At 36.9% G+C, this 26664-nt stretch overlaps 1 protein-coding gene across 1 annotated transcript in view; it reads left to right on the forward strand.

Moving 5' to 3' along the window:
- Positions 1-26664, forward strand: part of BRIP1 (BRCA1 interacting DNA helicase 1) — a 211222-nt gene that overhangs the window by 133879 nt on the left and 50679 nt on the right. The window contains exons 15-16 of the mRNA XM_055400032.2: positions 21943-22102; positions 23064-23185. Of these exons, the coding sequence (XP_055256007.1) occupies positions 21943-22102; positions 23064-23185 (282 nt within the window). The remainder of the gene's footprint in view (positions 1-21942; positions 22103-23063; positions 23186-26664) is intronic.

A 26664-nucleotide genomic window follows, 5' to 3' on the forward strand; every position in this document is an offset into this window, starting at 1 on the left:
TCTGCCTGCAGTGCAGGAGACTTGCCTGCAGCACAGGAGATGTGGGTTCGAAACCTGGGTCAGGAAGATCCCCTGGAGAAGTAAACGACAACCCACTCCAGTATTCTTGCCTGGAGAATCCCAGGGTTAGAGGAGCCTGGTTGGCCATAGTCCATGGGGTAGCAAGAGTCAGACAAACTTAGCGCCTAAACCACAGCCACCAGTCATGGTAGGTGTATGTTTGCCAAATTGTCTCTCAGTGTCTGTACTATTTGGTGTTCCCACCAGATACCTTGGTGTTGTCATTGGTTTAGATTTTGGTCATTCTAATAAGTGTGTTGTGCTATCTTGTTGTTTTGATTTGCCATTCCCTGCTTACCTAAGATGTGGAACATCTTTTCATATGCTTATTGGCCATCTGTATATTTTCTTTAGTGTGGTGACTGTTCAGATCTTTGGCTCGTTTATCAATCAGGTTGTTTTCTTATTGTTGAATTTTAGAAGTTTTTTGTATATTTTGGATTGTTATTGTTGTTCAGAAGCGCAGTCATGTCTGACTCTGCAATCCCATGGACTTTGGCATGCCAGGTTTCCCTGTCCTTCACCATCTCCCAAAGTTTGCTTAAACTCATGCGCATTGAGTTGGTAGTTCTTTATCAGATGTGACTTTTGCCCAGAATTGTATTTTCTCCCAGTCTGTGACTTGTTTTCTCATCCATTTAATTCTACTTCTTCTGTTAACTTTGGTTTGGTCCTCATCTTTAAATTAAATTATTCTTTTTTAAAAATAATTTGTTTTTATTTTTGGCTGTGCTGAGTCTTCGTTGCTGTGCAGGATTCCCATTACGTGGCTTCTCTTGCTGTGGAGCACAGCCTCTAGGACATGAAGGCTTCTGGAGTTGCAGCTCCTGGGCTCTAGAGCACAGGCTCAAGAGCTGAGCATGAGCTTAGTTGCTCCACAGCTTGTGGGGTTTTCTTGGACCAGGAATCGAGCCCGTATCTTCTACGTTGGCGGACAGATTCTTTACCACTGATCCACCAGGGAAGCCTTATTCTTAACTGATCTTTCTCCCTTCAGTCTTCCCTTTACCACTTTTTCCTCCATATTGATCATGTCACTCTCCTGTTTAACTCTCAGTAAACCAGGAAAAATAGTCATAACCATTTGTCATTTTTCTTTTTTATAAGTCATGGGAATGATTTATAGAATTAATAATAAAGGAATAGTTTAAAAATCAACATTATTAAATTTTAAACTTTAAAAAGAGGTTAGACATAACAACACCTCTTTGTAACAAGTAAATTTTGGTGTAGTGATATAAAAAAATCAGAGACTAATGTCACCTGTCTTTTTTGCAACAATGAAATGGGAAGAGATGGGCAGTGTTGCTGTCACAAAATATTGTGCGATGAAGTCCTTCCTGCTGAATAACTAACTGGATGAGACTACCATTGTTTCTTGCCTTTAGACATGTTCTGATCATATATCAGTTGTTGAATTTGAGAAATTTTGTGCAGTATATTGTTATCTGATGGTTTATACACTGAGATTTCACTTACACCATCCAGTTTCACCATTGTCACTAGAATTGGAATGTTCCTCTGACTTTTGTCATCTTATTCATCTAATATGATGATACATCTTTCTCTGTTCATTTCCTTTTCTTTGCTATTTTGGACATAAATGCAGGTATTTGGTGTCCTCAGTTTTCTAATTTCTGGGAAGATGATGCAATACTTTGAATACTATGAGAAAAAAGAATGGCAACCCATTATTGCATCCTCCTAGGTTATTCCATCATTCTCTTATTATTTTAGATTTTTTTTTAATTATTAGGAATAATGTGATGAGTAATAATGGATAATGATGGAATTATTTGTAGGATATTAAAACAACTAAATGTTTCAAGATGTAGGAAAAGTAATGTCAGTGAAATCCCATAATATTTCTTAGAATTATAGAAGAGTTCAGTTAACCCCTATGGTAATTACAATATATAATAGGTTTTCCCCTATTTTAATAAAGTACATTTTCTCTTGGCTTTTTTTTTGGTGGGGGGAAATGTGTGGTAAGAAAAAGTGACGAAATATCTTTATAAATAATTAGAAATGTTCAAAAATGGAAAATGGATACATTGGACCCTAATGGTATACCAAGAGTTAAAAACCTTTAGTAATTCCCAGTTTTCTGAAAGATAAAGCTTAAAATCCTTTGCATTTCTTGGAAACCTTGGTTATTTTTCAGCCTTATGCCAGCAACCCCCATCCTATATATACCCTTTTTAAAGGCATATTGTATTACTGTGAGTGCTTTGAGCTGCCATCTATTTTCATACCTTCAAAAAAGTGGTAGAGAAAGTTCTAAGATGGCCCCCACAATTCCTGGCCCCTGGTATATACATGCCTTCCCTCATTTGTTCAGTCAAAAACTAATCTAGTTACTGTAAAGGGTTTTTGCAGTTAGTTGACTTTAAAATCAGTCAGTCAGTTCAGCTGCTCAGTCGTGTCCGACTCTTTGCGACCCCATGGACTGCAGCACACCAGGCTTCCCGGTCCATCACCAACTTCTGAAGCTTATTCAAACTCAGGTCCATCGAGTTGGTGATGCCATCCAACCATCTCGTCCTCTGTCATCCGCTTTTCTTCCCACCTTCAATCTTTAGCATCAGTTCTTCCAATGAATATTCAGGACTGATTTCCTTCAGGGTTGATCTCAAGAGTCTTCTCCAACACCATAGTTCAAAAGCATCAATTCTTTGGCACTCAGCTTTACATAATCACTTGAACCCTTTAAAAGCAGAGACTTTTCTGAAGCTGGTTGCAGAAGAGAAAATCAGAGGTATATGATTTCTGGCTAGACTGAAAGAAAGCTGCATCTGTGTTAAACTGACTGGTGGGAGGGTGGGGCATGTAGCAAGGAATTGCAGTTAGCCTCTGAAATGAGAGCAGTCCTGACTAATGACTAGCAGAAAAATGGGAGTAATTGTCCTACAGCTAATAGGAAGTAAGTTTTGTCAATAACCAGTGACCTTGGAAGAGAACCCGAAGTCCCAGGTGACAACTGCAGCCCTGGGAAACAATTTACCCATTTTAGACCCTGAACAGAGAATCTAGTCTGTTTTGTTATGCCTGGACTTCAGACTTCCAGAAACTGAGATAATAAAATGGGTATTGTTTTTATGCTGCAGCCTGGATGAACCTGGAGGTTATTATGCTAAGTGAAATTAGCCAGTCAGAAAAAAACAAGCAATGTATGATTCCATTTGTGTGAGAAATCTAGAGTAGTCAAATTCATAGAGACAGAAAGTAGAAGGGAAGTTATCAAGGGCTGGGGGAAGAAGGGAGTGAGCTGTTTAATGGATATAGTTTCAGTTTTTCAAGATGAATAGAGTTTTGGAGATTGGTTGTACAATAATGTGAATATACTTAACACTATGACCTATACACTTAAAAATGATTAAGATGGTAAATTTTATGTTACGTGTATTTTACCACAATTTTTAAAATTATTTGAAAACGTGAGTCTTAAGTCACCGGATTTGCGGATAATTTGTTATGCAGCAGTAGTGTTCATGGTGTTGTGTCTGCTTGAAATCCACTTTCTGACTCTTCTATTATCGAGAAATTTTATACTCTCCATCCAGCTCAAAGGTTTACTCTATTAAGCCATCCTTAACCCTGAGGCAAAGTTAGTCACTCTTTCCTCTGGCTAGCCATATACATCTATAATAGCACTTACCGCATTGTATTTTATGCATTTTTCATTTAGGTCTTCTCCACCAGACTGTGAAGTGATGTATTTCCCAAAGCATTTCACATTCAAGTTTTATAGTAACAACTTTATAGGAGATTCAGGTTGGCAGTAGTAGCCAGGTTGAAAGTAGTAGCTTTTAGGAGACATTGCAGGGGTTGCTTCTTATTAATTTTCTTTTCTCAGTCTAGATTATACCTTAGATTCTAATAGTGCAGATGCACTGACCTTGTTCAGTTTACTTTAATTATTTGTCTTTTAACAGAGGGATAGAAAATGAGCCTCCCACACACACTTTTTTAAAACTATAATCAGTCTACTCAGGTAAGAAATGAAACGTATAAGTAAATTTATTCATTCTGGTTTCAGCCAGCATTTACTAAGCCAATACTTCTTGACTCTAAAGTAGCAAAATTGGTTAAATACATACTTTTTAACCAAATGGTTACTTCAGACATTCAGTTCAGTTCAGTTCAGTTCAGTTCAGTCGCTCAGTCGTGTCCGACTCTCCGCGACCCCATGAATCACAGCACTCCAGGCCTCCCTGTCCATCACCAACTCCTGGAGTTCACTCAAACTCATGTCCACAGAGTCAGTGATGCCAGCCAGCCATCTCACTCTCTGTCATCCCCTTCTCCTCCAGCCCCCAACCTTTCCCAGCATCAGAGTCTTTTCCAGTGAGTCAACTCGTCGCATGAGGTGGCCAAAGCATTGCAGTTTCAGCTTTAGCATCAGTCCTTCCAATGAACACTCAGGATTGATCTCCTTTAGAATGGACTGGTTGGATCTCCTTGCAGTACAAGGGACTCTCAAGAGTCTTCTCCAACACCACAGTTCAAAAGCATCAATTCTTCGGCGATCAGCTTTCTTCACAGTCCAACTCTCACATCCATACATGACCACGGGAAAAACCATAGCCTTGACTAGATGGACCTTTGTTGGCAAAGTAATGTCTCTGCTTTTTAATATACTATCAAGGTGGGTCATAACTTTCCTTCCAAGGAGTAAGCGTCTTTTAATTTCATGGCTGCAATCAGCATCTGCAGTGATTTTGGAGCCCCCAAAAATAAAATCTGACACTGTTTCCACTGTTTTTCCATCTTTTCCCATGCAGTGAGGGGACCAGATGCCATGATCTTTGTTTTCTGAAAGTTGAGCTTCAAGCCAACCTTTTCACCCTCCTCTTTCACTTTCATCAACTTCAGACATTAATGAACCAATTATGTTGATCAATATACAGAAATTTGAAATTTGTATTTTAAAGAGTTAAAAATTTGTTTTGTGCTTAAATATCAATTGAGTTCTTATTATTTTCTTTTCAAGAGATTTCAGCAAAGTAGGTGAAGAAATGTATATTATTTCTCAAATTGTTTTCTTTGAAAAATGTTTCACTGTAAGTATTGTGGATTTTTATTAAAATATATCAATAAATGGCTATAAATAAGTATATTAGTTTTAGTAATTACTGCAGCTCTGACATTTTCATAGTCTTCATTCTTTTAATAAATTCATGAGAAAGATTACTCCTTGTCTGAGACTATAGGACCTTTCATTTCCATATAGATAGCCAACAACTATAAGCAATGTTCCTTTCACTTCAGGACAGTATTCCTCCCTATTATTCTTCCTAATATGTTACTGACTACATGCATATTCATTGATAGTTTGATCCTGAACTATAACCCAGCCTCTTGAGATAACACTAAATAGCTAGAGTATAGGAAGTTGTTTCAATAGAAATGAATATTTTTGGCTTTCTCATATTTTATATTTGGATGCAGTAAGAATTAAGGATATACCCTTTTTTCCTTTAATTTAAAATGTTATAAAAATATACTACTACTAATTTCTCATTTTTATTTCTATTTTCAAGGAAGTGTATATTATTCCTAACATATGCCAACTATCAGTACGTATCAACTGAACCAAAGAAAGTAGTATTTCTTAAATATTAGTACCCTGTGAAATGAATGTGACAGATCATCTTCAGATGGAAAGATATGTCAGGTTTTACCTAAGAAATAAATTATGTGAAAAAGATTACAAAAGATGGTAGCCTGTTTAGGCAGGCCTATTAAAAGCATTAAGACTTGAGTACTGGCTATTAAAGTGAGTAAATGGCAATATTATAAAGTTAAACACATGCCAAAAAACATTTTCCAGAGGACCAGGATTGTAACAATACCATTAATGAGGGCAAGGAGGTCTTAATGCAATTTACACTTTCTAAAGTTTCAAAAAGAGGCTTTGAGTTAGTGCATTATTAATGTACTGAACATCTGGAACTGTGTAAAAGCTATAGACATTGAGCAAATGCAGGATTTCCCCACTAGGTTGCATTCTAACTTACTGCCTCCCTAGTGAGATACCGGTTTAATGACAATATCCAGATAAGGCATAAACATTCAAAAATGTCTTTTAATTTGTGAGGTCCTACACAAAAATGTTTTTTCTGAACTTATCAAATCTAAGTGATGTGAATGTCAATGAGTAGATTAAATCATCTGTATCACTGTACATAGACTAGACTCTGTATGTGAATAGCATTTGCTCTTTATGAGCTAAGTAAACTATTTTGTAACAGATTCTTCACATTTTTTACATATTTATGTCAAAACCTGAAAGATGTACTTTACTCCAGGTTTCTTGATTTTTAGGTGTTTTGTTGGGATACTTAAGAAAATTTTAAAAGTTGAGGATAGTGGGTATATAGTTTTGTATGAATTTTCTGGCAAGGGGCAAGTAATTAAGATGTATAGATGGCTATTTGAGTGTCACCTGTAATGAGAATGGAAAAACTATAGACCTATTTTTTTTTTTAAAACCAAAATTTTGCCACAGACCATTTTCTCCAAGTAATCAGTATGTTTTTTTGCTGTAGAGCTACACTCTAGATTTGCATATAGCCCCTGTATAATCCTGAAAAGAAGGCTTTTAAAATACTTAAGAAAATAAAAAAGAATCTTCATGGAAGAGGTTACAATAAACACATTGTGTTCTGTGGAAATATTGTCTCATAGTCACCAAATCCCCTGATCCCTTTTTTACAGTGTTCCCGGTACCTCCTTACCTGAACTACAATCTGGATATACATAGAGGACATGTCATTTTCTTGTCAGTCCTTTCACATTGTGATTGCTTTTTCCTTTGTAGTAGCTCAGGATTGGTATCCTATTTACTTTCCATTGCTCTTTCTAAACCATAACCTCTTTATCTTTTTTTGGAAGGAAGGGAAAAAAGAAAGGAAAGGAAAAAGAGAAACTCACTAACAGAAAGTTCTAGTCTCTGGGTTCATGTCTTTTAATCATGTCATCCTTTCTGCTTCATCTTTATTGATATGTTACAGATCACATGAATACTCTTATCAAGGACTTTGGTGCCTGACTTTATAAGGAGTTTTTTTTCCTCCTCCTTTACTACCTTCTCTGATCTTCCATTTTTTTGAACCTTCCTTTTTTATTCATTTGTTAAATTCATTCAACAAATATGTATTACCCACTTTCTAGGTACTGGACAGTTAGCAGGGAGCAAGACAAACAAAAATCATTCCAGGGGTAATAGAAAATAAGCCAGATATATAGAAAGATTCTTATGTATTAGATGATGCCATGGACCAAATGTTTATACCTTCCCTGTGTTCAAACTCATATGTTGAAACCCTGACCCCTCAGTGTGGCTGTTTTTAGAAATGAAGACTCACAGGAAGTAATTAAGGTTAAATGCAATCATAAGGGTGAGACCCTGATCTGATAGCATTAGTGTCTGTACTAGAAGAGATACTGGAAATATTGCTGTCTCCCCCACAGCATGAGCAAAGAGAAAAAAGTGTGTGAGGATTCAGTAAGGTGGCCATCTGCAAGCCTGGAAGAGAATCTCACCAGGAAATGAATCAGCCAGCACCTTGATCTTCAACCTCCCAGTGTCAAGAACTGTAAAAAAATAAATTTCTATTTAAGTTACCCCATCTGTGGTATATTTTCTCCAGCTTTATTGAAGTATTAGTGAATATATATAGAAGTTTAAGATATACAGTATGATGCTTTGATATGTATATTTATTATGAAATGACTGGCATTTGTTGTTTGTTTGTTTGTTTTAATGGTAGCCTGGGTAGACTAAGGGCTTCCCTGGTGGCTCAGATGGTGAAGAATCTGCCTGCAGTGAGGCAGACCCAGGTTTGATCCCTCGATTGGGAAGATCCCCTGAAGAAGGGATGCCCACACGAATATTCTTGTCTGGAGAATTCCATGGACAGAGGAGCCTGGCGGGCTACAGTCCATGGGGTTTCAAAGAGTTGGACACAACTGAGTGACTAACAGTTCACTTTCACTGAGTGAACTAGTACAGACAGATAATGGTAAGCTCTGTGTAGAAAAATAATGCAAAGAAGAGGGAAATGGAACTCCTAGGGGAGTGGATGGAGGTACTTTAGAATTTTAGTTGGATGGGTCTGGAAGGCCTGTCAGAGAAGGTGACTTTGAGTCAAGACCTAAAAGAAGTGGAGAAGCAAGCTATTCTGATATAGGGGAAGAATATTCAGACAGAAGGAACCTTGTGGAAGAAGTTGTGTGTGTGTGTGTGTGTGTGTTCATCGCTCAGTCATGTCCAACTATTTGCGACCCCACTAGCCTGCCAGTCTCCTCTGTCCATGAAATTTTCCAGGAAAAATACTGGAACGGGTTGCTGTTTCCTTCTCCAGGGGATCTTCCTAACCCAGGAATCGAACCCAGGTCTCCTGCATTGCAGGCAGATTCTTTGCTTCGTTTGATCAACAGGAAGACTACCCGGGTTGAAGCAGAGTAGGGGAGAGGTGATAGGTGTAACAGAATCTCAGGTCAGAGAATAGCTGTGGTAAAATCAAGCAACAGTAGGGATTGGATTTTATTCTGATACGATAAGAAGCCATTGGAGGCTTTAGACTTAATTTTAAAAGGATTGTGCTGGCTGCTGTATGGAAGCAGACTGTAGAGAAGCATGGTGACTGTATAAAAGTCAGCGCTGATAACTCATGTGAGAGATGGTAGTGACGTGGACCACTACAGTAGCAGTGTTTGGAGTCTAGACAATATTTGAAAGCAGTGGTGGTAGGAATTGCTGATGGATTGGAAGTGCAGTGTGATAGAGAGGAGTAAGGTTGTCTTGCTGCGCTCTTTTCTTTATTTGGACTCTGCTGCTGATCAGTCTCATCTGTATTCATTCTTCTCATTACGTCTGTTTGTCTTGGTTTCCCAGTTTATAATTCAGTTCTGACTTTTCTATAAGTACCATACTCAAGAGAAAAAACACCTCTTCTGTATCTCCTCTATGATTAATAATCTACTACAACACAGCTTCACTTCTGACACCTGATATATGGGTTTCAATGCGTTAAACAATTGTTTGACGCCAGCTGAGAGTTTTACGGCTTAACTCAGTTATAACAGTATCTGTCCAGAACAGAGCATCAGATACCAGAGATTAAGGGCTCCATCCCACAAGACTGTTCCCACTTCAGATAGCAATCTCATGTCCAGGTTACCTGTGTGTCTGACTGACAGACTATAAATTGAAGGTTCCCACAGCTTCCTTCTCAAGTTTAATCAATTCACTAGAGTGGTTCACAGAACTCAGAGAAACATTGACTTACATTTCAGTCCAGTTCAGTTCAGTCTCTCAGTTGTGTCTGACTTTTTGCGACCTCCTGGACTGCAGCACACCAGGCCACCCTGTCCATCACCAACTCCCAGAGTTTACCCAAACTCATGTCCATTGAGTTGGTGATGCCATCCAACCATCTCATCCTCTGTCATCCCCTTCTTTTCCCGCCTCTGTCTTTCCCAGCATCAGAATCTTTTCTAATGAGTCAGGGCTTTGCATCAGGTGGCCAAAGTATTGGAGTTTCAGCTTCAACATCAGTCCTTCCCATGAATACTCAGGACTGATCTCCTTTAGAATGGACTGGTTGGATCTCCTTGCAGTCCAAGGGACTCTCAAGAGTCTTCTCCAACACCGCAGTTCAAAAGCATCAATTCTTCGGCGCTCAGCTTTCTTTATAGCCCAACTCTCACATCATACATGACTACTGGAAAAACCATAGCCTTGACTAGACGGACCTTTGTTGGCAAAGTAATGTCTATACTTTTTAATATGCTGTCTAGGTTCATCATAGCTTTTCTTCCAAGGAGTAAAAGTCTTTTAATTTCATGGCTGCAGTCACCATCATCTGCAGTGATTTTGGAGCCCCAAAAAATAAAATCAGCCACTGTTTCCCTATCTATTTGGCATGAAGTGATGGGACCAGATGCCATGATCTTAGTTTTCTGAATGTTGAGCTTTAAGCCAGCTTTTTCACTCTCCTCTTTCACTTTCATCAAGAGGCTCTTTAGTTCTTCCTCACTTTCTTCCATAAGGGTGGTGTCATCCACATATCTGAGGTTTTTGATATTTCTCCCAGCAATCTTGATTCCAGCTTGCTTCATCCAGCCCAGCATTTCTTATGATGTACTCTGCATCTAAGTTAAATAAGCAGGGTGACAATATACAGCCTTGACATTCTCCTTTCCCTATTTGGAACCAGCCTGTAGTTGCATGTCCTGTTCTAACTGTTGCTTCCTGACCTGCATACAGGTTTCTAAAGAGGCAGGTCAGGTGGTCTGGTATTCCCATCTCTTTCAGAATTTTCCACAGTTTATTGTGATCCACACAGTCAAAGGCTTTGGCATAGTCTACCAGCTTATTATAAAGGATATTTTAAAAGATACATTTGACTAGCCAATTGAAGTATATAGGGTGAGGTCTAGAAGAGTTGTGACCATGGGAGCTTCTGTCTCCATGGAACTGAGGTATCTACCCTCTGGTATGTGAATACATTCACCAACCCAGAAGCTCTCTGAGCTTCATTCTTTTTGTTTTTTATGCAGGCTTCGTTACCCAGCAGTGTTGGCTAAATCATCAGGCACTAGCAGTTAACTCAGCTTGTAGCCCCTTTCCCCTCTCTGGAGGTTGGAAGTGGGGTTGGAATTTTCATATAGCTGGTTCCTCAAAAGGATTCCTGACTATTCCAATCTGTGTAGCATGTCTATGTATGTGTGAGAGTGTGTATGCATATGTGTGTGTGTGTGTAAGCTTCCCTACACCAGCAATCATTTCTTGGATGCCAGCAGGGTGTCCAAGAAATCAATTCAGTTCTGACATTGTACACCCAGAGATAGAATCAGACTCCACAGATAAAGGGCTCTGAACCACAAGACCACCCTCCACTTCCTGCACTAGTTGCACAGCCAAGTTGTTACTTATACTTTTGGCAGACTGACTGTAAATCAGAGGTTCCCACTACCCACTCTTTGGGGTTAATTAATTTGCTAGAGCAGCCCACAGAATTCAGGAAAACCCATTTACTCACTGGATTGCCAATTTATTATAAAAAGATATTAAAGTATATCAGTCAATAGCCAGATGGAACAATACACAGTACAAGGTCCCAACAACAGAGGGAGTGGGACTGAAGTGATGGACTCCTTAGACAACTAACCCCATCCTGAGCTACTTTTCAAAGGTAACCTCATTAACATAACACAAGACATCTTTATCATTCTCAATGAGTGACCAAATGTGTATGTTTCTTGTAAATGACAATATCGCAGTTCTGTTGGCAACCAGCCATTGTCCTTAGGTTACCTGGGGACTGTCCAAACGTCACGTATGGTTGAAGGGACTTGCTATGAATAAATCTTCTAAACTTTATGTATGACTCTGGAGCTATTTCAGAAACTGAGAACCAGAGATGCCCCTAATAGTTCTTATTGCTCAGGAAATTCCAAGGGTTTTAGAAGCTCTATGCCAAGAACAGGGACAAATCCAAATATATATGTATTTATATTTCTTTTATAAATCACAGCATCACACATTGCTTCCTCAATATGTCAATCTGAGCATCTATTTGTAATCTTTCCTCCCAGTCTTGGCCCTTTTCCAATGTTGCTTTTATGAGTGAAAGGTACTGCAATTTATATTTGGACTAATCAGGTACTCTGGGGGTATCTATGAGCCTTCTTTTTCCTATTATCTCCAGTCTAACATCCACGACAAATTGGGATTTACTCCTGGAATGCAAGCGTTGTTCAACATGTGACAATCAATTAATATAATACACATTAATAGAATGAAAAAAAATGATGATCATTTTACATTGTGATTTTACATGATGTAAAATATATCATAAGGTATAATTCTTTTGGTATGTTGCTGAACTTTGTCTGCTAGTATAGGTTGAAGTTTTTGCATTGATACTTGTAAAGAATATTGGTCTATAGTCTATTTTTTGCCTATAGTGTCTTTGTTTACCTTTTATATCAGGGTGAGGCTGGCCTCTAGATTGGGTCAGGAAATGTTCTTTTTCATTCTCTTGGAAGAGTGTGAGAAGGATTGATATTAATTCTTTAATATTTGATGGAATTCATCAGTGAAACCACCTGATCTAGGGATTTTCTTTGTTGGAAGGTTTTAGATTATTGATTCAATCTCCTTACTATTGATTCAGTCTCCTTACTTGTTATAAGTCAACTCAGATTTTTTATTAATGATTCAGTTTTTTGAGATTGTATATTTATAGGAATTTGTCCATTATGTCCTGATTATTATTCAATTTGGTAGCATATAATTGTTCATAGTATTATGATCCTTTTTATTTCTATAAAGTTGGTGGTAATGTCTCCATTTTCTTGTGTGGTTTGAGTAATTTGAGTTGTCTTTTTTTTTTTTTTTCTTAGTCTAGCTAAAGATTTGTCAATTTTGTTGATCTTCAAAGAACCAACTGTCATTCCTCTATTTTTTTTCTGTTCTCTATTTCTTTTATTTCTGCTCTAATCTTAATTTTTTCTTTTATTTTTTGGGTTAATTTACTCTACTATAAAATGCAGTTGGGTATTAATTTGAGTCTTTTTAAAGTTAGCATTTACAGCTAAAATGTCTTTCACAGCACAGTTTCACTGTGTCTTGTAAGTTATAATATAGTTGTATTTTTGTTTTGATATGTCCAAAGGTATTTTCTAATTTTCCTTGTAATTTCTGATTTTATCCAATGATTGTTTAAAAGTGTGTTGTTTATATTGTATAGCACAGGGAATTATAGCAATTATCTTGTAATAACTCATAATGGAATATAATCTGCAAAAATATTGAATCCCTATTCTCTACACAAGAAAACAACATAATATTGTAAATCAACTGTACTTTAATTTTTTAAAAGTGTGTTAATTTTCATTTTTGTGTGAATTTTTCAGCTTTCTGTTATTGATTTTTATTTCCAACTCATTGTAGTCATAAAAACCTTTGAATCCTTTTAAAATTTGCTTTGTATTATGGCCTAACCTGTGATCTATCCTAGAGGATGTTTTACACACAACTGAGACAAATGTGTATTTTGCTTTGTTAGATGAAGTGTTCTGTATATGTCTGTTAGCTCTAATTAGTTTATGGTATTTTTCAAGTTCTCTTTTCCTTGTTGAATTTCTATCTGGTTGTTTTGTTTATTATTGACATTGGAATATTGAAGTTTGTTACTATTATAGTAGAACTATTTGTTTCTCTCTGTTCTGTTAATTTTTTGTCTTATGTGTTTTGGGGTGCTGTTCTTACATATTTGTATGTTTATAATTATATCTTCATGTATTGATGCTTTTTCAATATGTAATATTCTTTGTCTCTAACAATTTTTTACTTAAAGCCCAATTTTTATGGCTTTGTTTTATTTTCCAGCATCTTTTTTATTTCAACTGAAGGACTCTCCCTAGTATTTCTTGTATGGAATCTCATGGTGATGAACTCCCCCACCTTTTGTAATTCTGGGAAAGTTTATCTCTCCTCCTCCCCCTCCCCCTCACCTCCTCTTATCCTCTTCCTCTTATCCTCCTCCTCTTCCCATTCTGCATTTTGTAGGGCCAATTTTTTCTTTCAGCACTTTGAATATATTATCCCATTCCCTTCTTGTTTTGCTCTTGCTACTTTCAAAATTCTGTCTGTCTTTGATTTTTTGACAATTTGTTTATAATATGTCTCAGTGTAACCTTCTTTGGATTCACGCTTTTTGGTGTCTGTTGGCGTCTCGAACCTGGATATCCATTCTCCCCTACCAGATATGAGAAGTTTCTGGCCACTTATCCTTTAAGTAAACTTTGTACCTTTCTCTCACTTCGTTTTTTTTTTTTTTCTGCCTTCTGTGTATATTTGTCTATTTGAGGGTGGCTTGTAAATCCCCCAGGCTTTCTTGACTCTATTTCATTCTCTTTTCTTTATATTTGTCGACTAGATCATTTAAATGAACTGTGTTGTAGTTCACTGATTCTTTATTCTGATTGACTGTGTCTGCTGTTGAATCCCTCTGGTGAACTTTTTATGTCAGTTACTGTATTCTTCAGCTCCAAAATTTCTGTTTTTCTCTGTTTTATATTTTGGTTCTTTTTTTGAAATTCTCATTTTATTCGTGTATCATTTCCCTACGCTTGTTAAGCATCTTTATGATGGTTACTTTAAATTCTTCATCAGGTAGTTCATATACCTCCATTCTTTATGGTTGATTTTCTGGAATTTATTTTGTTCCTTTGATTGGGTCATTTCCTTCTGTTTCTTCATGTTCCATGTGACTTTGGGTTTGTATCTACCCATTTAAAACAACAGCCACCTCTCCCCGTCTTTTATGGGCTGGTTCTATACAGGGAAAGATCTTCACCAGTTCACTCAGTTGTAGATTCTGGAGGCCTCTCTAACCTTTTCTGTGGATGTTCCTTCTCTTAACTTGTGTGTGTAGATTCCTGATTAGAAGAATTTTTCAGTTTTTTTTTTTTTTTCAAGAACTCGTAATTTTTTTTGTTCCCTCTGATGTTTTTTCTTTTTATCTGTGATACTACAGATTCTCTGAAGCTGCTGCAAACCACCCAGCTCTCTTTTGTTCTCCACAGGCCTTTAGAGATGCCAGGTCACATCAGCTCTCTGAGTTGAGCAAGACAGAAAGTAGTCCCTCCAAACTAGCCCCCAACAAAATTTGAAATGTTGTATATCCTCCACTCGTCTCTTCTCTCATCTAGGGTAGAGGCCAGCAAGCTGTATTGGCCTCTTTCTGCTAGTCCTCTAGTATGGCAGCAAGCTACTCAGCTCTCTTTTGTTCTCTGTGGCCCTTTGGCATCTAGAGTGTGTTAGATCTTGTCAGTACTCTGAGATATGTGACCCAGAAACCAGTCCAGTCCCTCAGGCAGCTCTCTGCTTGCACATTGGACATATGGTTCAGTAACTTCTCAAAGAGAAACTGGGAGCTGGGGATTTTATCACAGTAGTCAAGCACTGAACCAGGGGAAGAGAGTATGGTAAGTGAGTGCAGGTTATTCTAAACCATTGTCTTTGTACTTAGCGACCCCCAACCTGACAGTGCATAGATTTAGGCAAGACAGAAACCAGTCCCCTGGGCAACGCCCCCTAAAAGTCTGCGCATTAGACATATGTTTCAGTCTTGCTTTAACTCCCTTATGGGGGAGAAGTTTGGAGTTGAAAGTTTTCTTCCAATTGCACCATGCTTAGCAGTGAGGGGAGACAAAGGCTAAAGTTCTGCCACAAATTCTGGTGAATCATGACAGCCTTTGTTGATAATAAACACTGGAATAGTATACATTTGATCTTTTATAAAATGTTTCAGGTGCCTTGAGATATCTAACTGGTGAATTTTATTAGGCCATTGAATATATAAATATTCATGTAGCAGGGCAGTCAGGGCTTTCAGTTCAGTTCAGTCGCTCAGTCGTGTCCGACTCTTTGCGACCCCATTAATCACAGAACGCCAGGCCTCCATGTCTATCACCAACTCCTGGAGTTCACTCAAACTCATGTCCATCAAGTCAGTGATGCCAACCAGCCATCTCATTCTCTGTCGTCCCCTTCTCCTCCTGCCCCTAACCCTTCCCAGCATCAGAGTCTTTTCCAGTGAGTCAACTCGTCACATGAGGTGGCCAAAGTATTGCAGTTTCAGCTTTAGCATCAGTCCTTCCAATGAACACCCAGGACTGATCTCCTTTAGAATGGACTGGTTGGATCTCCTTGCTAAATAAGGGCTTTAAATACATACAAATTTTGGAGTTTCAGGCTATATTTATTATCCATCTTTAGATGTGTAATGTTCTCTCATTATAAATGCCATGAAGGCAAGAATTTTTTCTGTAATGTTTTCTGCTTTATTCTTAGATTTCTGATATTTCTGGCACATTGTAGGGATTAATATTTTTGCTATTGTTTTCTTATCTTAATCCTCTATCCCCATTCTCCTGATGTTAACAAAAACATTAACAAGACATACATATTTCATACTTACATAAGGTCACATGCGGACTTCCCTGGTGGTCCATTGGCTAAGACTGCACACCCCCAATGCTGAGGACCCAGATTCCATCCTTGGTCGGGGAACTAGATCCCACTCTGCAACTAAGAGTTTTCATGTCCAACTAAAGATCCCACATGCCACAATGAAGATTGAAGATCCTGCATGCTGCAACTAAGACCTGGTGCAGCCAAATTAATTAATATTTAAAAGTAAACAAATAAAATACGATCTCCGGGAGTTGGTGATGGACAGGGAGGCCTGGCGTGCTGTGATTCATGGGGTCGCGGAGAGTCGGACACGACTGAGCGACTGAACTGAACTGATACCTTCAGCACTAAAAAAGATCATGTGTAATACTGTGGTGTTGGAGAAGACTCTTGAGAGTCCCTTGTACTGCAAGGAGATCCAACCAGTCCATTCTAAGGGAGATCAATCCTGGGTGTTCTTTGGAAGGACTGACGCTAAAGCTGAAACTCCAATACTTTGGCCACCTCATGAGACGAGTTGACTCACTGGAAAAGACTCTGATGCTGGGAAGGGTTGGGGGCGGGAGGAGAAGGGGACGACAGAGAATGAGATGGCTGGATGGCATCACCGACTCTGTGGACATGAGTTTGAGTGAACTCTGGGAGTTGGTGATGGACAGGGAGGCCTGGCGTGCTGTGGTTCATGGGGTCGCAGAAAGTCGGACACGACTGAGCGACTGAACTGAACTGAACTGAATACATATATGAGTTATGAAGCATATTAATAAAATGAAAATATCAAAACTATCCCTAAAGAACTAAATGTTACTGCTAACTGGATGCTGCTTCACATTCCTATCACTTTGCTCATCCCCTCAGGGTTAATAATTGTCCTAAAGTTTACAATTTTAATTTTTTTAAAGTGATTTTGCCACATAATATGGGCTTCCCTGGTGGCTCAGGCAGTAAAGAATCTGCCTGCAATGCAAGAGACCCAGGTTCAATCCCTGGGTCAGAAAGATCCCCTGGAGCAAGGAATGCTGACCCACTCCAGTATTCTTGACAGAAGAGCCTGGTGGGTTACATTCCTTGGGATCACAAAGAATCGGACATGGCCAAGTGACTAACATGCACACATACACACCACATATATATGTGTTCCACAGTGCATATATATTCCTAAGCAGTATGTTAGGTTTGCTTTTTGTTTTTGAGTTTTTTAAAAATATGATATTGTACATAATTTTCACCATTTTGCTCTTTTAAATCCATGACAGAAGTTCATTTATTTTTCTTATTTATTATATAATAAGTACATAATACTTATTGTATATACTTATTGTATATAATAAGTATACATATACATATATATGTGTATATGATAAGCCAAGTTTACACGTTACCCTTAGTGTGTGCTTTTGGCTGCACTGGGTATTGAGTTGTGGCACAGAGACTTGGTTGCCCTGTGGCATGTGGGCTCTTAGTTCCCAGACCAGGGGTGGAAGGCAGATTTTTAACCACTGGAGAATCCCAATAAATATTTTTAAGACCTTTCTAGTCTTATTTATTTTTATATTCTGCTGTTTAAATCACATTTCTGTTGACATTTTGTAGAAAATGACAAACTGGTTGGAGACTTAGAAAAATTATATTGTTTCTAGGTAATTTTTTCCCATTTTGTTTTCCTCCTGAACCTAGAACTTTATGGAAGCTTTTTCAGATTTTTATGTAGATAAATTTATTTTGTTTTGAAATGAATGACTCTTCTGTTAATATCTGTTTCCAGGGAATCTGTATATGATTCCAGATTTTTAAAATTTATTACTATGTCCTTTGTGGATTTATGTATATTATTTTACATTTAAAAGAATTATTATTTTCCATTCAGCACCAAGTTTCCTACATACATTAGGGTAAGGTTGATGATTCTTATAAGTTTCAGTCTATATTCATATTAATTTCATCTAATTCATCTGTAGGTATCTTAGAGAGGTGTGTTGAAGTCCTCTATAGTATTTATAGTATTTATCACTGTGTTTCTTGCTAGTTTTTTTCCTTTCCATATTGTCAGACTGTGTCTTAAGTACATAAAGATTCATGAGTGCTGTATCTTTTTGGTGGATGTACTTTTTATATATATGGATATGTTATATATCTATGTTTCTTTTATGGCTGTGATACACCTGATTTCTTTTGGTAAATATACACCTCAGATATCTTTTCCCATGTCTTCATTTTTAAGATTTCTTTGTGGTTTAATTTAGGTATTTCTGTTGATAAACAACATATAGTTGATTTTCTTTTTCCTCTCCCCACTACTTCCCTTCTCCCCTCCCTTCTTCTAAACGAACTGATTGTCTCATTTTTCATAAATGAATTAAATTTGTTTTCTTTGATTCTTTGCTATATATGGACTTATTTTCTACCATCTTATTCTGTGCTTTCTTTTACCTCTTTCCCTCTCTTGTTTACCTTATTCTGTTGACGTGATTTTTTTTGTCCTCTGTTCGTGCTTTTAGTGGTTTGGAAGTATCCTGTTTATCATTGTTTTAATAAAATATCTTTACTGTGATTACTTTGCATACCTTACAGTTTACTCACCTGAAGTGTATAATTCAATAAGTTTTATTATGTTTACAAAGTTCACCAATTTTAGAACATTTTCAGGCAAGAATACTGGAATGGGTTACCATTTCCTCCTTGAGGGGATCCTTCTGATCCAGGGATCACACCTGCGTCTTCTGCATTGACAGGCAGATTGTTTCCCACTGAGCTACCAGGGAAGCCCATAATGTCCAGTATCTGGACTTGGTGTTAAATATTGAGAGTGTGGCACTTCGGAAAGGCTAATAGATGTTAGATTGCATGAAATTTTTCTTGAGAAATAGTTGGTTAATCACTTCTTAACTATTTTAATGTATTTCAAATAGTTCTTTTTAATTGAAGCAAGTTTGAATGATTTATACATAGAGGAAAATTTTGTTCAAGTTATAAAATTTGTATTAGCAGTAGTTTTTCAGATCTACCTTTTTGTTCTCTCCTGTTCTCCAAATTATAATCTTACATGTCAGTATTATACCCTGATAATTTAGTTTTCAAAATTTAATAGGATCAAAGAACTTTAAAAGTTCCTTTAGATATATCAACAAGCTTAGCAGCTTTATTTTATAGATAATTTTTATTTTATTTTTATTTTTATTTTATTTTATAGTAACATGACAGTTTGTTATGTTAAGTTTTCTGAAGTAATTGATAGTACTTATTGTACTTTTTAATTGTGATATTCACTATTTATAAACTTGTGGCCATTTTCATTGTCCATAAATTTCTGAAATTCTTAGAATCCAAAATCAGTGTATAGAATGTCTTTTATAGTTATCCATTGTAGCAAATTTTGAAGTATTGCATATGTCACACCTGCTTTAAAATATTTCTAAGCTTTTGTAAACAAATATTTTCTAAATCATTTATAACTCTTTGATATTCTGAAATCTGTTCTGCATAATGGGGGGAAAATCCCTGCTGGATTTTGGGGGGAAATTTCTACTTTGATTCAATTTCCTTTTTATATCTCATATTTTCCTTCATAAAGAGATGTTAATCTATTAAAATGGAATATATTTTGGAATCATCAACTTAATGGTCTTCCTTAAGTAAAGTAAAAGTGAAAGTGAAGTCAGTCAGTAAAATGCTGTGTATTTCTCCAGATTTTGAATGTTCAAAACACTAGAGTTGTTATTCTCCTGTATTCAAGGAATCAGAGGTGAAATATTATCTGTGTTTTCAGAAAACAATATAGCACTATTGAATTTAATTCTATTAAGAATTGACAATTATGCAGATTCATGATACATGTCATCTGGTTTTACATCCTTGGGATATTTTTATGCTCTTCTAACTGAATTACAGCAGCTAGAAGAGACTAAGAATTTTCATGGTGAGAAATTTTGATTCAGAAGGTGTATATTCAAAAAGTAAATTCTAATAGCCAAAGTAAAGAAGTTTTTTAAATTAATAATATCCCTGTTGTTTTTTACCTGTTAACATGGTGTTATGGGAAATTTTTATTCTTACTGATCAGAATACCCTGATCTATGTATAATATGCAGTGAATTGTTTTACCAGTTAGTGATTTTCTTAGTGTGTTCTGGTTGTTGGAATAAAATACTCCAGACCTGGTAGTTTATAAACAATGGAATTGTATTTCTCATAGCCCTGGAGGCTGGAAGTCCAAGATTAGGGTGCCAGCATGGTTGGGAGAGGACCCTCTTCCTGTGGGGAGCCAGTTCTCTCTTGCTATGCCCTCGTGGTAGAAGGGGCAAAGGAACTCTGTGGATCTCAAATATAAGAGCACTATCCCATTTGTGAAAGCTCCATGCTCATGGCCAAATCACTTTTAAAGACCCTATTCTGGCCTTTATCTTTAGAGATTAGGATTTCAACATATGACTTTGGAGGGATACAAACATTTAGACCATAGCAGTGATTTTTTAAGAATTTGTTTTGTTGTCTTATTATTATTTCCAAAAGTAGATATGTTAAAATTCTGAGGAAATAAATCATCTTATAAAAATTAGTTTTTGTTCTCTGTAGGGTTTGAAGTAATTTCTTGATGCTTGCCTATATTGTGACTTCCCTGGTAGCTCAGACGGTAAAGCATCTGCCTACAATGTGGGAGATGCGGGTTCTATCCCTGGGTTGGGAAAATCCCCTGGAGAAGGAAGTGGCAACCTAGTTCAGTACTCTTGCCTGGAAAATCCCTTGGATGGAGGAGCCTGGTAGGCTGTAGTCCATGGGGTCGCAAAGAGTTAGACACAGTTGAGAACCTTCACTTCACTCACTGCCTATATTGTAATAATTGGCCCATATTATATAGAACTCTTTGCATAAAATAAGTAGAACTGTTCAACTTAAGTAGTAATAATCTCTACCGCTGTTTGTTTGTTTGTTTGTTTTTTAATTTATTTCAACTCTTATCTTTACTAACTTCTGCTTTCTTATTACCTTTATTCCATATCACATGTTTTGGATCGTGGGTGCATTTTTTAGTCATTCAGATCTAAAGATGTCATGAATTCTGTTGATTTCTTCTCTGTATGTTCTCTTCTGTTGTTATTTGTTTTCTTTTTGCAGCTTTACTGAGATATAATTGGCATATAACCCATATGCTCTTTAAGAATATAATCTTTAGTGTTGGGCTTGTATGTTTGTTTTTTCTCACCAACTTTATGTTATTGACTTTTAATCTAAGTTTGTATTGTTAGAATATGTGGTTAATCTGATATTCTTCGAAATTTGTTGAAAATCCTTTTGTAATCTGTCACACGGCTATTTTTGTAAATGTTCCATTTGTACTTTTATGTTTTGTTCTTGTTGGCTGCCTGAGATTCTGTTTATACATTTGCTCAATTCAGTTTATCGATGATGATCAAATTTTGAGGCAGCATGGCTGCCTGTGTACTATGTAAAATGATCTTTAAAAATCTTCATTTAATTCAGGATATTAGGAACTTTACCTTAGATTTAGAGATAACTTAAAATTTATGAACTTCGAAGTAATTTTTTTCCTACTTCTGAAATCCCCAAGATAGCAATGATAGACATAGTAGCAGTAGCAGCAGTAATGTTAGAAGTAATAATAATGGTAACAGCAGCCATAGCAGCTCACATCCATGGAGCTCTTACTGTGTGCAGGGCCTCATTCAAAGCTTTCTAAATTGGTTAATGAATTTACCCAGTAACAGCTCTATGACATATAATTGTTTTCCTTATTTTCGAGATTAAAACACAGAAATGTTAATACTCTTGCCATAGTCACATTGTAATCAGATTGTCTTTCAACAGATAAATGTAAGTTTGTTCAGTTGGACATACAAGAAACTCAATGTTTTCTTTCCCCTTTTCAGTTATTAGAAAAGTTAAAAGAACGTTGGCTCTCTACTGGTTTATGGCATAATCTGGAGTTGGTGAAGACAGTCATTGTAGAACCACAGGCAGGAGAAAAAATTGATTTTGATGAATTACTGCAGGTGTACTATGATGCAATCAAGTACAAAGGAGAAAAAGGTAATTGGAAATTATTTGATAGTCAGTGAAAAAATTTCTTACCATCAAGTGAGAAGTTGGTGCTGTTAGAATTATATCTGTATTGTCTTTTTTCAAAAATTATTTTTATAATCTTGAGTGAAAAGAAAATTAATTTAAAGAAATTCTTCGGTTTGGAGTTGTTCTCCTTTGAGTATTTTCACTTGAAGATGCCAGTTCAGTTTTAAGAAATGGGTTGCCTTCAGGTATTATCCTTTAAACTTCCTTATACTACCTAAAATGTTTTATTAAAGAAGATGGTAGAGTATGCATTAATATCTTCCTTACTAATAGAAGGAGGTTACATTTTTATGCAAAAATATACTTGTGCTTATATTTAATTGCATAAGGTAAACATAACTGAAGGCTAAATTTCAAAGTTAGAAAATGCCCATAAAACGTTTCACAGAAAGGACTAATAATAATAACTTATGAACAGTGCAACATCACAAAGATGCTATAACATGATTGTCAATATCCTTGTATGATAAGATTATACACAGAGTATTCTGTGTGTGTATGTTTTAAATACTTTTCAGTATAATATTGATTCAATATGATACAGAGTCCTTTAAATCCTGATAACTTTACATTCTGGTGATAAAGGTGGTGATCCCAATTTCAAGATTTTAAAGATAAAACAGTTGATTCACAATTGCTCAGTTCACATGCAGGTTATCACTGTGACATGGTTTTTCTATATAGTTTAACTGGGAGATGCAGTAAATTGTAAATTGGCCCTACCATGTTGTGTCAAACTGTAATTTTGTTTTATTTGAAGACATTGAATTTTAAAAACTTTATCTTACAGTAGTTTTTAATTTTGATTCTTTTCAATTTGATATTATAGTTAATAATCAGATCTTTTCAAAATGACAAGAATAAGACATTTTCTGGGAATCTTGATTATGCTTTTAAAAATGTTGCTTTTCTTTTGCTCAAGATGGAGCCCTCCTGGTGGCAGTTTGTCGTGGTAAAGTGAGTGAGGGTCTGGATTTCTCAGATGATAATGCCCGTGCTGTCGTAACAATAGGAATTCCTTTTCCAAATGTGAAAGATCTTCAGGTAGGCCATCAAAGCCTTAGAAGTTGTATCACAGAAGTTGTTCTTTTTGTGTAAAGTTAACCATACATTTTTCTTGTATCCTCAGACATTCTATGTTAATGCTCTGGTGACTCAGCATGAATGAGAAAGGTTTAGTAGATATGGGTTTATTTTCTTTTTAACCTGCACTGTCTTTTACTCAAAAAGAATGATTTTCAAAGTATGGGACTGGATTAGGAGCATCAGTACCACCTGTGTCATCATCATCATCAGTATCAAGTAATAGAAATACATATTTGCAGGCTCCATCCAGTCCTCTTGAATCAAAAACTCTGGAGATAGAGCCCAGCAATCTGTGTTTTATCAAACTCTGAGCCACAGACTGACAGAGAACCCCCCCAGGGAATTCTAGGGCCCTTTCTCAATCTTCCTTCTCTCCAATGCCATGTCTTGCCCTGCAGATTTCAGTGATTTTTGCTGCTTCAAGTTCTGCTGTCTTCCACTTCAGCTCAGCAGGACCACCGTACTCTGCTTGTACTTCTGTGTTCTGTGCTATTGTTGAAAAATTATACCTGGAGGGGCACTGAAAGTCATGGAGTTTACCTAATGGATTTCCCTTGTCTCTGAGATTACAGTCTTATGCTGCCCTGTGTCTGCCCCGCTGAAAGCAGTTGCTTTATTTATTTTGTCCAATTTACAGTTACTTACAGTGGGAGGAATATTCCTAAAACAGTTATTCTGCTTTGGCCAGAAACAGGAGTTTTGTTTCACTACCACTGATTGTTTACTAACAATTTTTGAAAATTATTTGTAGTAATAATTTGAAGCCTAGGGTGATGTTATCTTTATTGGGAAGAATTTTCTTTTATTCCTACAGGAATGAAAAGGTGCTAGGAATCTGAGGCCAAGACTTAAGATTTTCTGACTATATTGAGTATAATCTGTATCCCTTTCAGGATGCAACCTGTTAGGATCTCATATTAAAGTAAGAATTCTTTCCCTTGGTAATTATCTTTTGTATTGTTAATATTTTACTAGACATTGGGAATTATATAGTATTAGGGGTGGGAGGAGAAGGGGACGACAGAGGATGAGATGGCTGGATGGCATCACTGACTCGATGGACATGAGTTTGAGTGAACTCCGGGAGTTGGTGATGGACAGGGAGGCCTGGCGTGCTGTGATTCATGGGGTCACAAAGAGTCAGACACTACTGAGCGACTGAACTGAACTGAACTGAACAATGTTAGTATTTCTCAAGTTAGCACCTACACTCTCCTAACCTCTGGTCCTCCTCGATATTTCTGAAAGTCCTCAAGAGATATTTAATCCTTTCAGTCTGTAGTAACTTGGCTTCCATTGCCTTTCTCCAGCCATCAGTGTTAGTACTGAGAGTTTTGATGACCATTCATTAGGGCTCCTTTGCTAAAATGGCTAATGCTGCCTCTGACTAGTACTACGATGAAACAGTAGACATCTGCTCAAGAAAGCTGTTGGGTTCACTCTCAGTGGCGTTAGTCTCATTCCACTGAAGCAAAGTGCTGTTGATGGCACTGCTATTAGCAGTGGTACTGTCTTTTCTGAATGTCTTAACATTTTATCTTGAGTATATTTACAGTACTTTATTACTGTATAGATGCTGCTTTGTTTAAGCAGAGAGAATCCCACACTTTCTACAACACGGTCTTCCCATGTCTTAAATATAAATGTTTTCCCCCTGAAACTAGCACTTTCACCTTTTGATTGTATCGTCTTTCACCCTCAGACCTATATATGAGTCCTTGAGAGCTGGAAAAGGAGATAGCTTTATGTCTAATAACTGGGTTGTATTAAGTATCACACTCATAAAGTAACAAGCCCTGAAAGGATTCACATAAAACTCATAATAGTGATTATGTATGCGAAGAGAAAGGAATGATTTTGGAGGTAGTTATCAGGGACTTTATTAACTAGTTAATATTAACTACTAACTAGCTTAACTAGTTATCAGGGACTTTATTAACTAGTTAATATTAACTACTAACTAGCTTAACTAGTTATCAGGGACTTTCCTGTCCCCAGTGACTTTAGCTTTTCCTATAATGTTTGTTTTACTAAAAAACAAGCTGAAAGAAAATATAGTGAGAATATAGTTGTTTATAGTTGTTATTCTTTGAAAAAATCCTTAAAATTAAATAGTGTTTTACTTGTGAAGAAAAAAAAATACATTGACCTTCTGTTTCCTCGATCCTCTCTCACAACAGCTGTAATTCTGGGTATTGTTTATTGCACCAGTCTTGGATTTCTTAATGCTTTCTTTCCTCAGGAAAAGTTCTTCCCAGGCAACATCTCAGTCTGTCATTTAAAACAAAAAAAGATACCGGTGACATGCTCTGACATTCCTCAGTCATGATCCTGCTTGTCATTTGTGCTTATTTGAAATCTAATGGCTCTAGTTATATAAAACAGCAAAAATCACAGAAGCTTCAGTGAGGTCTGCACAGGGAGGAGGAAGGTGATTCTAAAGGAGTTTCCCTAGTGGTTCCTAAAGGAGGCAAGTAGGTGGACCCAAGAATAGTCTAAGCTGCAGGATCAAGGGATAGATGACGAGGAAAAGTCTTTACTGGAAAGACTTGTAAGGGGAAGTGTATTTCTTGATGCTGTATTTCTGGGTCAGTTCTTCCTAACAATTCTAAAATTCAGTGGCTCGAAACACCAGTCATTCACTGTGGGTCAACATCTATGAGGGTGGGGTGGGCAATAGATGATTTCAGCTGAACTTAGTCACCTTGCTATGGTTTGACCAGCATAGGTTGAGTTCAGCTGGATCAGCTCTGCTGTACATGTATCTCATTCTTTGTGGACCAACAGACCAGTGAAAACATGTTATCATTGCAATGGCAGAGGTGCAGGAGGCAAGCTTGACTGTCTAAGCAATTATCAAACACCTGCCTCTGTCACATTAGCTAATACGTTGCCTAAAGTGTGTCACATGCCTAAGCCCTAAGTCAACAGTGGTGGTGGTGGGGATATTTTCCATTACATATGGTAAATGGCTAAGAATAAGGACTCCAAAAAGGAGTCTTGGCCTTTAAAAAATAATAATAATAATAATTAAAGCATGTTTATGGCTTCCCTGGTGACTCAGATATAGTAAAGAATCTGCCTGCAGTGCAGGCAGGATATAAGATATCCTGTCATCCCCTTCTTCTCCTGCCTTCAATCTTTCCCAAGATTAGGGTCTTTTCCAATGAGTCAGTTAGGATATAAAAAATACAAAAGTTTGAAATTTTAATAGAGTCCATATTATGTTTTGCTGTTTTTGCCTGTGCTTTTGGTATTATATTTAGTAAGCTGTTGCCAAATTCATGGTCATGCAGCTTTGCCCCTTATGTTTTTTTCAAAGAGTTTCACAGTTTTAGCTCTTAAATTTAAATATTTGATCTATTTTGAGTAAATTTTATATAGAAGGTGGATCTAGCTTCCTTATATCTAAAACGAGTCTCTTGTAGACATCATAT

The sequence above is a fragment of the Moschus berezovskii genome, chromosome 20, assembly GCF_049115385.1.
Source record: "Moschus berezovskii isolate FMDL1 chromosome 20, NW_MosBer_1.0, whole genome shotgun sequence".
NCBI lineage: Eukaryota > Metazoa > Chordata > Mammalia > Artiodactyla > Moschidae > Moschus > Moschus berezovskii.